The sequence below is a fragment of the Lethenteron reissneri genome, chromosome 19 (genome assembly GCF_015708825.2).
Source record: "Lethenteron reissneri isolate LAM-NWPU_2019-01 chromosome 19, ASM1570882v1, whole genome shotgun sequence".
Taxonomy (NCBI): domain Eukaryota; kingdom Metazoa; phylum Chordata; class Hyperoartia; order Petromyzontiformes; family Petromyzontidae; genus Lethenteron; species Lethenteron reissneri.
In genome coordinates, this window is record NC_083797.1 from 9,524,090 (window position 1) to 9,540,363 (window position 16,274).

The following is a 16,274-nucleotide window of genomic DNA, read 5'->3' on the forward strand; positions in this document are numbered from 1 at the left end:
ATTGACAGCAAGGCAAGTGCATGAGAATTGATCGGCAATCTCCCATGTGCCTTGGCTTAATTAGTACAATCACAGCTATTGTTCTGTTAATTCCCAGATGGTGGGCCTTGATTATGTGACTGACTGACACAGTGGAGATTAAAGCTCAGTTATAGGCCTTATCTGGGATTTTAAAAGTAAAGACGTATAGCGGTGGAGGGAATCAAAAACCGGCTGACAGATGGCAAACAGTGACGCATCATCTCTTGTGCAATGTACCCTCTGGTGCCGGCATTCTGAATTTTCACAACATGTGCCCAATTGATGTTGATGTGCTGCAGCTTGGAGACTGAGTCGTGCATTGTTTCACTGATCAAAATGCAGGATTGTTTATTTCAACCACTCATGCACATTGTTGTATGCAATCCTGAATAACCATTACATTTAAAGAGTTCACAATGCCTGCACTTGAGCAATGGTAAACAGAGAAAATGCTCCATGTTGATAATAGTGAAAAGGATAAAGGTGCAGCCCTGCAACTGTTGCTTGCACGACTGGTCACATAAGTGCCTCCACTTGATGGACCTCTGGAGAGGACATTTATCCTACTTTTCCATTCTGACCAGATGTCTTTACGTTTTGGTTCTTTCAGAGGTCTTTAGTGAGAGTACCCACACGTTACCCAACTGCATGCACGATTGCTGATCGAATAAGTGTAATGTACGCCATTTGTACCTTCGGGTGGACAGAGGCGAAGTTATATAAGTAACAATGCCATTATTTCTAATGACAAGCCGAGGGATCAAATCGAATCGCAGGTCTACTGGATTGCAGGCTCACTCTGCAAGCCACGAAACCACGACGGCATCCCACTGCGAATATGACATGCGGACGATACAAGTGCTCACCATTTGACATAAGGTTCGGGAAAGCCTTGCACGGTGCACATGAACCTGGTGCTTGATTTCTCCCACACGGAATGGGAGCGTGGCTTCACCAGGAACTGCGGGACTCGATGCATCGTCCCGTCGATGACCTGGCTGAGATAGGACTCGGACTCAGCATGCACCTGCAACAGACCAACACAGGCAGCGTGTGAATCAAGGATGCCCATTGGAGTGAGACACTACAGTACGGAACTGTGGTGTGCATGGGCGGTGACATAACCAAGCGTTAGCCCATTGGTTTCTGGTTGCAGAGGCTCGTGGTCAAATCGCAGTGGCCGCCCTGGTTAATTCAACGGGTAAACCAATTAGATGCCGTCCACCTCCGATTAGCATGGCTGGCCATGGCAAACGGACGTTAAAGATCTGGTGAAGTTATTTTAAGACGGGTCAGCCACCTATGCCGGTGTCACAGGTTCAAATTTGAAAACCTGGCAAATTACTTATTTTTGAAAAAAAAAACACGTTAACATCACCCCCTGCTGGCAGACTATACACATCTGCGATACATCGTGTCTTAATGATCGCCTTGCGCTATTTGTATGACGATGGTACTCAATTATGATTCGTGTAAGTTTAGGGTCCAAAAATAGTGCAGGGATCATTTAAAAATAACAATAATTTGGAGTGAAAGATGACAATAAAGCTTATCTATCAATATAATAAAGGCAATTCTACCCACGTGACTTTACCGAAAGAACCAAAGAGTATGAATTTCTGCAGTCACGAAAGCTTCAAATCAAGATTGTATCTATCAATGAAAGTGAAAAAAAATTCATTCACTTAACGAATTAAGCAATGAATTTTCAAACTTTTAATTATAACATTGACTGAACCAAGCAACTGATGTTGTAAGCAATTAAACAAATCCTTCATAATTAATTGTTCCAGTGAAACTTCAACCGTACGTGAACTTTGCGGCAGCCGCTGGAAAGCATAACATCTAAAAAGACTCGTATTCTCTTTCCTAATTAACCAAGCAAGCTGAAACCATTATGTATATGATTATATAATTAACTACATTGTAACGTCTAACATCTTTGCTATATGATGTATTCTGAAGTCCATCACATTATGAAGGCCTAAGCGCCAGTGGGGATTAAGTCTGCAACTATTTTAATTAATTGCAGCCGGTATCTAGTAGCGTGGAAACCTTGCATTAGCAAACGTAACACGCTTGTTTGGATTTTATAGCCACCTCATTTCTGGGCAGTGAAGCCTCGTAAGGACTTCACGGTGAAATGATGTAGGCACGTGCTTTAAAGCAGCCTTCATCCCAAGAATGTCGTGGAGAGTTTTCTAACCTTTTTAATGGCAGCACTTTCAGAGTAGTCCCGTGTGGCATGCCGTTTGCTGCTCAGGATCTCTTCTGCCGAGCGAAAGGAAGAGCTTGCCACTTTGCTGCTGCTGCTGCTGCTGCTCTGCCTGCTGCTCATGCTGCTGCTGCTGCTGCTCACTCGACTGTGACTTGCCGCAGAGCTGCGTCCTTCTTGATGCATCAAGCCCACATTCCTCAAAGTGAAAAAAAAGCAAAATGACAAATTTCACCCACTCGCCCACAATGGATATCAATGGCCAGTAGAGACTTTTAGTAAAAAGTGTGCATATTGTGACGTGACTTACCGTTCTGAAACACCGATCGATCCACTTCCAACCATAGACTTTGACAAAATGCTCGAATGTGTTGGATGTCGGGAAGTTGCGATCGATAAACTATCCAGGTCGCTTAAGCCAGAGCCTCCATCAATATAAACAATGAACTTTTTGCTGTAAAAACAAACAAATCAAGCAGCACAACGTTAGTAGCACTTCATTTGATATGTCGAGCTTGAATGATTGAGGGCCCGATTCATGGAGCTATCTTGGCTGTCATTCTACCAAAAAAAGTGGCAGAATGATGATCATTTTTGTTTCAAAACCAGCCCCTTTCCACATTTTGCAATTCAGCACAGGACAATTTCACACCGAAATGCACCCATTCCACCGCCACTCACGTCAGCCCGATCGGCCAATAATATGCGGGGTCAAGGCAGGGTCAGAGCAATGCCATCATACAGAACTAGGTAAATTGCGCTTTGAGAGTATGGCATTTGCAGGGAGCACTGAGATGACGCAATGGGCCATTTTTCCAAAATCAAAAGTATTGAGAAAAGTTTGCTCTAAACTTTTTAGCAAACACCGAGATGGAGAGTAAGGCAGCGACGATGAAGGTGAACGGGAACCAAGGGCAATGAAGATATTTCTTAGAATGTAGATTATTGTAATGATTTTGTGATGATGATTATTGTATGAATGGTAATGAATATTTCGTTGAAGATGATGACAATCACATTGCTGTTGCTGCTGTCACTGCTGCTGATGATGATGAAGAACAAGAAAAAGAGCTAGTGTTCCTGGTAAAGGCTCATTGCCGAGCAGGTTTTGGAGTTTCATAAATCTCCCTGTGACCAACCAATCATAATGTCAAATAAACCATACCAATTAGTAAATTTACTATAGTAATTAGTCTCACATGAAGGCGCATAAACCTTCACGTGAACTCCGGTCATCCTCGCAGCAGCTTTTGGCTAACCATCGAACAAAGACCGTCACTGCATCGTGCTGCTTTTAGATGCGATTCTGTGGCTGTCTGGAACGTTCTTCCTCCGATATTCGGAAGTCACTGGAGCTATGCACTTTTAAATCTAGATTGAAAACTCATTTCTTTAAAACTACTTTTTGTGTTGAGTTTGTTGTCCTCCCCCAACACCTCTGATTAGCATGGTTGGCTACGTACGGTGTGAAAGAAGTTCAACATACATAAATGATGCCGAAGTCATTCCTGATGTTGATTTGTACATGGCAGCAGTCTCGGATAGGTATAAATGTAGCATCCATCACATGTTTACGTGTATAATAGAATTATTGAAACTTCATAACGTTTTTGTTAACATTTTCAACATGAAATTTGCAGCTGGGGCTCGTCAAATTCCCGGTGGTGAGATGTTAACTACCTCGCCTGGTATACAGGAGGTTGTGGGTTCAATCCCGACCCTGACGCCTGTATATTTGGAATTTGCATGTCCTTCCCATGATCGCATTAATTGTTCTCCGGGTCCTCCGATTTTCCCTCGAGATTTAGAAACATGCATTTAGAGTATTTGGCTGCTATGTATTTCCAGGTTTCTTCTGAAAAATATCTATTTAGCTGGTAAAATATAAATAGTTTAGTTTTACTTTCACACATTGTCTTGTGTTTGCATTCAGATGCTGGGGTATATAGAACCATGTCACCAGCATGAAGTAAAACAATCTATACTGAGATAGATTTGATGCTGTACAGATTGAGCATAGAATAGGACAGATCATAGAATCATGTGGGGCACCTTTGACGAGTTGAGTGAAGTCATCGGAAACAAAATCCCGGTGTTATGCGTATTTATTTATAGGCCACATACATTATGAACTAACCTTTTGCGTTTTCACTGAGGCCAGAATAAAGTAACCTAGTTCGAAGGATATTGTGATCAACAGTATCAATGACTTAGCCAAAAATGTGAAAACTGCTGAGCAGATGTTTTTTTTGTCAAGGTATCTGCTGGAAATGTTATCTGCAACTGTGAGTGAAGCATTGGTAGTGCTATGCTGAGGTCTAAGCCAGACTGATATCCTGTTAACTTTAGATAATACTCTAGATAGTTGATTAACTATTTCTGCACCAATTTGTCTAATGTTTAAGATGAGAGATTAGATATGGGTTGGTAATTGAATGGACTATTTGAATCCCCTGTGCAATGTTAATATTGGTTTGTAAAAAAAATACATGGACAGTACATTTATTTATAGTTTTATAGCACACATGCAAGCAGGTTGTGCTCTAAATGGAAACACGCCATTTTAAACATGACTATATAATTATGAAGGAAAGTCAGATTATACACAAGTGCGTGCTCAGGTTAATACGATTATGTGTGCATATTTTTGTGCATGTATGCATGTATCCCGAACTTCTTTCGCAACGTACATAGCCAACCGCGCTAATCGGAGGTGCCACATTTGTGACGGGCATTGGGGTAGCTAAAGCTTACTGTCAGAGCTTCGCCACACTCACATTCTCTCCATTACTCCACACTAACACCATATGTCACTCGTCCCACCCAACCCCTTCACGTCCCACCACTTTCTCCCAATAATCACCCCACCCTCTTTACAGCACTCGTCCCCCACCAGAGGCAACGGAGATGCACAGATCGACGAGTCTCTTGAATTCTAGATTTGAAGCATTCGTGACTGCAAGGATTCATACTCTTAGGTTTTTTCGGTAAAGTCACGTAGGTAAAAATAAAATAAAAAAATAATTGAAATATTATTATTATTTATATTATTATTTTTATAATTTAATTTTGTACCTACGTGACTTTACCGAAAAAACCTAAGAGTACGAGTCTCTTGAACACAAGGAGCAATGGACCTTTTTTTTGTCCCAACCGGCGGACAGAAGCAGCACTCGGAGTCACTAGAACAAGTGGCTGCCTGCCTGCCCCGCTCACGTCTGTTAATGTTCAACAGCAGGTGTGACCAATGGACAGGCAGCACTCCCGTCTGTAATTTCAGTTATTTTTGGAGAAGGCCGAGACAACCAATGGCACACGTTATCTGCAGATGCATGCCGCTGAGGGAAGTGAAGAGTTTGGAATGCGCCTGGAAAGTTGTTGCACGGACGATTTAGCAAAATCAAAAATGACACAGGAAAAATAAAGGTGAGTTTCATAAAATAAGTATGACTGCTCTGAACCTGACCACATGAATTGAATTATGCGCTTTGGTTCTTTCGGTAAAGTCACGTAGGTATAAAAAAGTTTAAAATCAAGAATGAATTGAATTCCCGCCCATGGTAAATATCAGTGATGAGTGGCATCTAAAACCAGTCCTAGCCTTCCCCACTTCACAAACCCCATTTACCAGTGTTCAAATGACGCCCATAACTGATACGGCTTGAGGAGGCCTATATATGTCACGGAATGTGCCTCGAGTGAAAGTCACTCAACGTTGTGCGGGTAAAATAATTCCATTGTTTCCATTGCAATCAACCCTAGGTATCACGAATGTTTATGTAAGCACAATGTGACACTTGGTTTAGTATATTCCTCACAACTATACAACAGATGTATTATTCATATGCTACTCTGAAGCGTTACGCTGACGTGATTATACATCAAGTATAATATGCACACTTTATAGGAAGAAAAATACTCGCACAACATATAACAAATGACATCTATGTATTAACTCCGAGATGTAGGCATCCCCGTGCCATGTGAGTCATTGAGGTTGTTTAGCCGTACTTCACCACATTGGTTGGCGTGGCTTGGTGCAGTGGAGGGAACCTATGACCGACTTTTCAATACCACTCAGAAGTGGTGTTTGTCAAGCCCTGGACTCAATATCAGGTTGCCTGCTCATATGCCACTTTGCATGTCTCCACACTGACACACACCTGAGTGTGAAGAGACCATGGGGTAGGAAGTCATCATAATAAAACATTTGCAATATTAGCAAGCTCATTCAATGGCTACGTGAGTACTTGGTACGTCCCAGCTCCGTGCGCTTACCGGCTGTGCTCTGCCTGTCTGCTCTCCGATCCATATTCTTGCAGCACGGACTGCACCTGCTTGGAGCGATACTGGTGGTCGTACTGCCGGTGCTTCTGCTTGAAGTAGGAGGCCGAAGACGTTGATGAGGCCATGACGAGGACACAACCGATGCCTTACAATGTGAGCGTCAGCCGACTTGTCCTTGCTGGTCGTCCGCTTCTCTGTGCATTCATGCAACAAAAAAAACAAATCGAAGGTCATCCTCTGTCGTATTTTGATGCAGCCCATAATTGAGACCGGCCATTACTTAAAAAAAACAAAGATAAAGACAGATCTCCCGTATAGCCTGAACAGACTGTAGGGGCAAGTGCTGTTCGCGAGCACCTATGAAGGCTGGCACGGCACACGAGGGGGTAGGGTGGCCAACACCACGCCCGGCCGCCTTTGTCTCCCCAGTGGCGATGTTTACACACCGCACCAGGTACTCATTTGAGGCTGAGTCAACCTCGGGGAGGCCCAGGACCGGTTCAGATAATCGTCACTGGTGTTGGCCGTCATAAATAAAGTACACTTTAGTGGGCAAACTTTTACCAAACTCTACATATTTTTTCGCCTTTAATGTTATAGCCATCATAAGTTATCCTCAGTGTACAGTGCATTACTCACATATTGTAGTTTTGTTTTAGACACCTACATTTAAAGTAATGACGTGAATTTAGAGCATACATTTTACTTTTCAGAATGGGAATTACTACGCAATTGATTAAACACCACGGGACCATATTACAGGATAAACCAAAAAAAATCCACCTCATAAAATAAAATTAAGTCAGGTTAAAAATAAAATAAATAAATATTCTAGAAAAGAACATGAATCTACGTTAAATCTATTGCGTTATATATCGTGGTGGATATAATGTAATGGAGATTCTTGGTGATGTATTACAGTTACATTTATTTTATTGTACACTGCGGGCACAGTGATGGCCACACTCAGTAAAGCAAGAATTCAGTAAAATATTATTATTATTATATACAATAAAATCACATATGTAATGCTTGACACTAAAATGTATTCACTACATCATATGTGTACATTCCAGTTTTTTAACGTCACGTTAATAATGCTGGCAACCTTCCATGCAGGAAAAATAATAACATATATGCCACCATGACAAAGTGTACCAAAGTTACGAAGCATAAGTGAGAATTAAGCAGATCCAAACATTGCACAAAGCACATTACTGACAATACACAAATTCCTAAACACATTACACGTTGTTGCTTTCTGTGTATGGATGCTTACCAGATCTGCCTAAACCCCAGAAAGGAAGAGAGCTGAGTTGCAAAGTGGAAGCTTTCTGCCTTTAGCGTTGAGGGACCCGCAAGAAGTTAGCATACAGCATCAACTCACTGCCAAAACAGCACTGCCTATAATTTGCCATTTGTGTGTGCGAACCCTAGAGGCATGTCTCCCAAGCCACACGGCCATGTAAGGCCCGTGGGATATAAATACAGCTGGCAGTTCACGCCGCGCCTCATCGCTTTATTAGACCAGAGGGAGAAACTAATACTCGAGTCGTCCCGAGTGGAGACTAAGCCATTCTTTTTCAAGAGGTCACTTGACAGAAATCTCTCACACCGTGTTCTCTTATCTAACACGAGTGGGTGTACACAATACACTTCGAATGATGCCTAATTAATATTTTTTTTTCAAGACGGGCACTTTACACACTGATAAATTAAACACAGCCACGATAGTGCAATGCCATTCACAAGAATTACGGGTAACAGCATGTGTGCAAGGCATGCCAATGTATAAGTAGGTTTTACGGGGTGCGCACATTTACGCAGCAGCTGTAGTTGCAAACGTGTGAACGTTTCGTGGCTGAATAGTATGGCAACATAGGAGAAAACTTGCGAAAATCTGTCCCGATGTGTGCCGCATCAGTATTCCACGCGTCCTCCAGCACGCTCATTAAATTGTTCTCACATACTCCTCTCGAGGGCTGCGCATCAATGTCCACGTTGCTTTGGAGCTTCTGCGGGGGGGGGGGGAGACAGTGGGGTGCGAGGGGGACAGTGGTTGGGTTTGTTGCTTAGGATTCTTTGTGTGATTCACAGACACCCCTCCTGGGGCTGGTTCGGTTAAAATCTGGGGGAGGCATAATTCAGCTTGATGGGATGACAGCAAAGCAACGCTTGTTCAGCCATCGAGACTGCAACCAAGGAAAATGAACAAAGCACAGCGGATGTGTTGATGTACTCTTACTTTTCTCAAACAAAAGCACTGCGATTCAGGGGTGATACGATTCAGTACAGCTGGCATTGATAAATAAATCTAAGACTAAGAACGTAAACATCACAAAAGTTTGGGAAGTAATAATGATGCACGGGTCTCATATTTTCTCTAAGTAAGCACTTTTGATTTGTAATATAATATGAATTGTTGCGTTAACTATTTCCTATTCGGGACTGTAAATGTAAAATGAGTTGGTGCCGTCATGCTCTATATTGATGGCAATGGGAAAATTATTTTCAGAGTCTGCTGGAATAATGCCAACATTTACAGGTCCTCGTTTTTACTGTAAAGAAAATCCATTGGAATTGTTTGGCAATCTAAATATAGTGGGGAATACATTGCAATAAATATAAGTAGACACCTAAATACATATTTCCATTGAATGAGTAACGACAGCTTGGTGAAGTTGATTTCTACATATTTTTTGTTAACGATTAAGGCACACTGAGCAATGTAGCTCTTTTTCAGAAGCGACCTGGCCACAAATGATAGCTCAACGAAGTGGCTTAATTCATTATTTAATTCCCAACCACAGGGAACTTGCTGCAGGGAGCCTGCTAGTGCCAGCCCAATGAACTAGTGTAGGGGTCGGCAGCCAAAGTAACAAGAGCATTTTGTTTCGAATTTGGTAAAAATAATTCCTGCACTATTTCAAGGGCCGCAATGCATGTCAATATGAGATGGTGGTGGTCTTTCATAAATAACGTCACGAAGCAGTCCTTAAAGAGCCGCATGCGGCTCCGGAGCTGATCCCGGAACTAGTGCATAGAGGTGTATGGAGATATTGAATCTGATTCATGTACATATTTGGTTGTTATTTCCCCACTATTTCACAGAATTACGGACGTTTCTGCATATCTAAATATGTATTATTCCACGTGATCTTCTCGTCCCATGGCCTTTTAGGTCATGAGCATTTCCTTCACCCGAAACTCCTTGCAGTAGTTTCTCCACTTCTCTCTCTCCATCGATGCGTCTTTGAACTGAGACAGCTTCTATCCCGCCGAGCCTATCATGTTTGACGTCAAGCCCAGACGGTGGTCTTCTTCTCCTCTTAGCACCTTTCCCTCAATCACCGCCCCTTCGCCGCAGGGCACAATTCATCCTGGTCACGTGTCAAGTGTGTTGTAGTTTCCCATAGTTGACCTGAATTAGTAGCCTTGATTCAATGTGGTCAATCAGGCTCAAAGTTGGCACATTAATTATGCAGAACACATTTTTGTGGAATGTCCTCATAATGATGAAATTTTCAATTATGTGAAAACAAACTCGACATTAATCATGTCCCCCATTCTCTATGACTTCTCAATATAAGGGAGAGGAATGGCTCAACATAGGTGTAAGAATATGAGGGAATGCATCAACAAATGCTGATTTTGGGTGCCTTGAGTTTGCGCTCATCTTCTAAGAAACAACTAGAAGAAATATATGCATACTACAAAAAACGAATCATAACATATATAGACCATTCGTCCAACGTAACAGTCAAATAATATTGTCTCTATAATGAAAGTGGTGGCTGAATCATGCGAGCTTTGTGTTTTCTGTCTAGTACAATGCTATTGGCAAGTAATTGTGCTTTTTATGCAACACTAGTTATACTTTATGCTATTGCGCTCTTCTGAAGCAAAACATGACAATGTGTTGTATTGTTTGTGAACATTTCAATATGTACATTTTTTGGGGGATTCCAGCAATTCAAACTAAAGCATGCACAGAGTTCCAATGAAGTCTAATTTTTTTTTTTACATTATTTAGTCAGAGAAAAAATTGTACATTATAATGACCGTGAGGCAGTGTGCTGAATTAAATACAAATCAATCTCCTTCTGAACTACTATCATTAACTACTGACACCTCATATTATGAATGTGGACTTAATTGAACTCCATTTTGAAATTGAATTTCTTATAAATGCACATAAAAGTCACAATGGAGTGGTCTTACAAAGCAGATTAAGTATATTTTGCATAAAAAATGGAAGAAAAACAGTGTTAACACTAAATTTAAATATCTTAAAATGATTGCAATGTGGCCCATTGCCTGTGTGATCTGAAACGTCAGAAATTAGCATTCGTTTCATTCCATTTGTCATATTCACTAATATGAATACATGAGTCGATTCATTATTACTTTTGGAATAGGTCGTGTAGGTATACAAATATTCAGCAAAAACCCTCCACCACCTGACAGAGCCAATCAAATCAAGTTGTCATCTTGGCAAATATACCAACATTTCTTTTCAGCAAAACCATAATGTTCAAAAGCGCGCAAATTGTTGACAATGCTAAACGTTTCGCTGGAGATTACATCGAGCATCATCAGGCGTTAAGATCTCAGCTCTCCCGTCGACTGTGAATATAGTAAGCTGACTTAGCAGCATGGGGCAGAAAACCACAGACACAGGCTGGAAGGCAGCCAGAAACCATCCTTGACAAATGTTCAAGCGCTATGGTCTCCCAGTAGGGGGGGATGCTTGCTATGTATAATCCCAACCGAGTAAATTTGGACCATTGCGCTAACACACAGTGGTCTCGTCTTGTGAAATACATCATTGGATGTCCAATGTCCACTGTTTAGCATATAGCACATTTTTCTTATGGTCAACACACCTGCAGTATTAAGCAGGTTGTACAACTTGAAGGAAATTCGAACACAATGGTTTTATCTTCTTAAAAAAAAATTTGAAAGTGTCCCCATCACTTGTTACTGAATAAATAAATTGAATACACTGCTATCTATATAACTTCATTTCAACATAACACAAGAATCCCCTGCTCTATGTAAGGGATGCTTTCCTGAAAAATGCTATTTAATTGAAATTACTTAAAACGAACCCTAATTTCCCATAAATGTAATGTTAACATCAGGGGTTGAGTAATTAGCAAACATTTCTGGAAAAAAAGTACGAGACTAATTATCATGAAGTGAATAAAAATGCATATAATTATAAATGAACATGCATTTTTACTTATAAGAAATACAAATAATGAGATACAGCTTAGCAGAGATGGTAGAAGAGCTACACTGATGTTGATCTTCAATCCAGACACTTTAAAGTCTTTCAATAATTTCTAGAATTCAACAACTGCTACACGAGTTATTTTAGCGGCTTGTAAAGCTGGCACATTTTGAGCACATTCCAGAATGTTGGCCACATTAACTCAAATAGTTCTCAACAAATTCAAGGGTAGACCAAGATCTCTGGCAATATCGACTGCGTTTTCACCTGCTTCAAAATGCTTTAAAACTTCAAATGTAACCTCTAGATTAAATAATTTTTTTCTTTGTATTTTCTTGCCAGAAGCACGAGCATTATTTACTGTGCGTTTTACACTAATCTTCATTTAAAATGTTCCCTAATTAATCCGCAATGTATATGCGAAACAACGCATAATGCTAAAACGTATAGTGGATTTTTGCACGAGATCACAACTTCTATGACCACACAGAATGTTAGGGCAAGAGCTTTTAGCGAGCAATTAAGGTTAGTATGGTGAGTGAGGAAGTACTGTGGCCCCCTTGTCTCTCCAGCTTCATAGTTTACAGACCAAACCAGGCATTTCTGGCTAGATTGACCTAGGGGAGCCCCACACATTTTTAGATAACACTGGCCATCGAAGTTAATCATGGCCAGAAATCAAACGCAGATTTCCAGGTTTTGTTCGTAGTATGTTAAATACTTGCCCTCCCCTCGCTACCAAACAAAAATAGACAGATCCACTGTAGCGCCTACAGACTGCTATAAGTGGGCACTTCACCACAGAGGCACATACACACACATAGTACTGTAAATACTATTTAAAGTGAGCAGGACTTTACAACATCATTCTGTCTACACAGATCATTGTTTTTCATGGCCTGTGGAAACCATTACCCACTACGATATATACTTTCACTGCCAGGTGGGTGTCAAGCCAACTGAACTTGTATCACACTTTATCGTATTTACACACAGGATATTTGTCCACCCTCTCTAGAGAATGTAATTGCTTTCAAATATACACAAACACTTTCTAAAAATAAACTAAACGACTTTTTTATTTTACCTAATAAGGCCCACTGAGCTATATAGCTAATTTTTATAAGCCATCTGGCTACCAATGATAGCTCAAGTACGTGGCTTATCATGTGGAAATGTATCGCAGCCAAATACTCTACACATACGTCTGTAACTGTGGAGGGAAAAACCGGAGACCACGCGAAAGAACATGCAAACTCCATATACATAGGCGTCAGCGTCTGGATAGAACCCACAACCTCCTGTATACCAGGCGAGGAAGTTAACATCCCATCCTCTGGACGTTACCATCCGAACCGTGCGTCCGTCTTTCCCAGCCACCCAACAAACTTGTTATCGTATTTACAGCCCTCTCTCCACCTGTCGAGCCTTCTCTGTATTGTATACCTTTTCAGCTTTGTCTCTCTTTCTATATTCCTCCGTCAAATGGCAGAGCCAGGATTTTCAGGTAGGGGGGGAGGCAACCCCTCCAGCAATTAAAAATGATAGTTGTTCGTTATTAAGGACTTGTCCCTTGCCTTTTTATTCGACGCATGTGCGGCGATAGCTCAGCCATCGATCGAGGGTTGAATTCGAACCGTGTGTGATCGGCATCGCGCTCACTGAAGGTGAATGCCTTTAGGGAAGTCGTCGACTGTCCTATCATCTCATAGAGTCCCTGGCACGTAACAATATGCTACACAGTAACAGTGGGGGTCACAAAATGTCGATTTATTACTAATAAACCCCAATGATCCGATCGAAATTAGGGATTTCGATCGGATCATTGGGGGGGGGGCACGTGCCACCCCACCCCACCACTGGCTCCAACAGTGCCTCCGTCCCCTCTTCCACATCTATATTCATCTTCTCTCTACTGTACCTCACCCACCTACCTCCCCCCTATCTCTCTCCAATTCGTTATCTGACCTTTCACCCACGCTCATATTCCCACCTCTCCCTTTCCCATCTCAATCTCTATTGCCTCCTCTCCCTGATCTCCCTCCCCTCTGCTTGTCACATACCCTCGCTTTGCCCTTTCTGTTTTGCTCTCGCCTCTCTGTTCAACGCCTTTTCACTCTCTTCCCGCCCCTCCACTCTCCATCCCTTCCCCCCTCATCTCCCTCCGAATGATTATAGTACAATCCCAAGAGATCTTGGGGTTAACATAGACAGAAGCCTGATAGTCAAGCTCCACATAAAACTGTTCTGTGAAGAGACCAAATCAAGACTCGCCCTGCCACAGGAACTTGCAGGAATGGAGGCGCCTCAGCTGATGTGCTGTTAACTGCTGCCTCTCACTGATCTACTCAGCCTGGTCCATCAGCTCGTACACAAAGCTGCTAAATGCACGGTAAAGAAGAAACGCAATGCGAATTAATCCCCTGGCTCCCTATTCTGGCGAACATTCTGCCACCAAATATCCGCAGAGACGTGCAAACTGCTAAGAAGTTTACACGCGTCATTGCCAACGACAACCACCCACCCATTAACCAACAATGCACCTCGCCACCGACTCAAGTCCCATTGCCCCTTCTGGGATCAAGCTGCTGTGACCATACAAGAATGTCACGCAGATCCGAAAGAACGCTGGCAAACAAGAGTGTACCAATGTGGATGTCCAGATTAAACACCTCATTCGAGATCCATACATCGCCTCTTTTGGCTTTGACATTCCTCCTCCTCCTCGAACACACCGGTGTAGCCATCAACTGCATCATAATATTAGCAGGCCGCTGTGCACATCTCCTTCATGAATGGGACATTGAAGACAAACCAACAGTGCCACTGTGGCCATCCAACCCAAAGCTATGTACCGTATAGGGGACCACTGTAATCTGCGCTACTTCAATGGGGGAATAGCAAAACTACACGAACTCTCTCCTGAAGCTCTCTCATGGCTAACAGACCTCGACATTGGCATTCAGCTCCTGAACATATCGACATACGCAAATATATAATAGAACCTCCATCTCTCTCTGCTTTTGCATTTGGGTGGAATACACGTCCGGGTTGGAAGGTGAGTGGGAGGCATGATGATAGCACCAACTCAGCTCAATGCTGTGGAATGCGGTCGATGTCAAGAATGCAAACATGCGTGCTGACATTACTAACGCAACGTGCTCCAGCCAGGCAATCAGGAATCCAGGCAGGCAGGCAGGCGACCAGAAAACATTATTCTAACACTGTATAGCATATTTCTGGGTGTGAATCTAAACGTTCATGTTAATTCACTACAGAAGTGGGCTCAAGGTCAAAAGTTGAAATCCTGATAAGCGTTGGTTGAGCCTATTATGTACGTGCGTATACTTGGCTTGAAATTAATTTGTAAACATTATAATCCTGTAAATCAAAAAATATATCGGTGTACCATGTAATAAACAATTAACTATGTGGGGAAGAACGTCCCCTAGTGTGTGGATACAAAGATCAGTTTGAATTAAAATCGCAGATCTGTAATATAGGTTTTTTGGTTTAGATCGCATAAATATATAAACCCACCACCATCCGACACAGCCAACTAGTAAGGGTTGTCACGTAAACAGAACATGCCAATTAATCACTAGTACAGCACATTAACAATCTGAGTACGACATTTTGCCAGTAATTACAACTAGCTTCACCAGGCGACAGCCAGATTTGTGGAGAAGTCTAATTGTTTCGTTCCTTATGTAGAACAAGGCTGGATTATGGACCGGGCCAGTGGGGCCAGTGCCCCAGGGCCTCGGATTGCCAGGGGGCCTCCAAGCCTCAGGCCTTGCGCTGTGCGTGACCCAAAACTTCCGAACGCCAGGGCCCTCAGTGCACACAGCGCAAGCTGACCACTCGGGTCCTGGGTGCTTATAGCGTGAGCTGACCACTAGGGCCCACAAACCCCTTGGCGTTGAAAGAGTGAGCTGACCACTAGGGCACCAAGTAATTTCACTGACTTTGTTGGTTGTTCAGCCAATGAAAAAAAAAGTTATCTTTTGAATTTCAAGCAACATGAATCTATCTGTGTCAGGCAGGTATATAAGACATTTCTTGGTATGAAAAGCCACAGACAGATGCCTGTTTTCTTGCTTGGTATGCCACAGTAATATATTCAGAGACTTTTTTAATCTTTTTCTAAAACAACAGCCTTTTTAGAGGCAATTTCAACAATGCCTCCGAAGGGCTATTTTCTAACAGCCTTTTTAAAGGGTTATGGTTATTTTCTTTAATTTGCTTTTCTACTTTTTTCTGTTATCTACTCAAAGCTGCCTTTAGGTACAAGTAGACTATAAAATACTACCACTTCATCGTATTTTCCAACACTAGTATTTGAAGGATGTTGTCATTATGAATAGATATGAATTCAATTATTATTTAGTAGGTATTGAGATATGCTGTAAATATATTCATATAAATAGCATACTAGTTCTGAAATAGGGACCACAAACGTTGGAATAGTGGTGCTTCCAAAAGGAAAGCAAAAAAGAAAAGGAGGCAAGAGAG

At 42.0% G+C, this 16,274-nt stretch overlaps 1 protein-coding gene across 1 annotated transcript in view; it reads right to left on the bottom strand.

Annotated features, from left to right (window-relative positions):
- The window catches only part of LOC133344242 (myomesin-2-like), a 99,328-nt gene extending 91,384 nt beyond the window's left edge, over positions 1-7,944 (bottom strand). Inside the window, exons 1-5 of the mRNA XM_061554306.1 lie at positions 7,803-7,944; positions 6,515-6,717; positions 2,547-2,690; positions 2,228-2,435; positions 888-1,048 (exon numbers count right to left, since the gene is read on the bottom strand). Coding sequence (XP_061410290.1) covers positions 888-1,048; positions 2,228-2,435; positions 2,547-2,690; positions 6,515-6,648 — 647 coding nt within the window. The 5' untranslated portion in view covers positions 6,649-6,717; positions 7,803-7,944. The remainder of the gene's footprint in view (positions 1-887; positions 1,049-2,227; positions 2,436-2,546; positions 2,691-6,514; positions 6,718-7,802) is intronic.
- Positions 7,945-16,274: the final 8,330 nt, after the last annotated feature.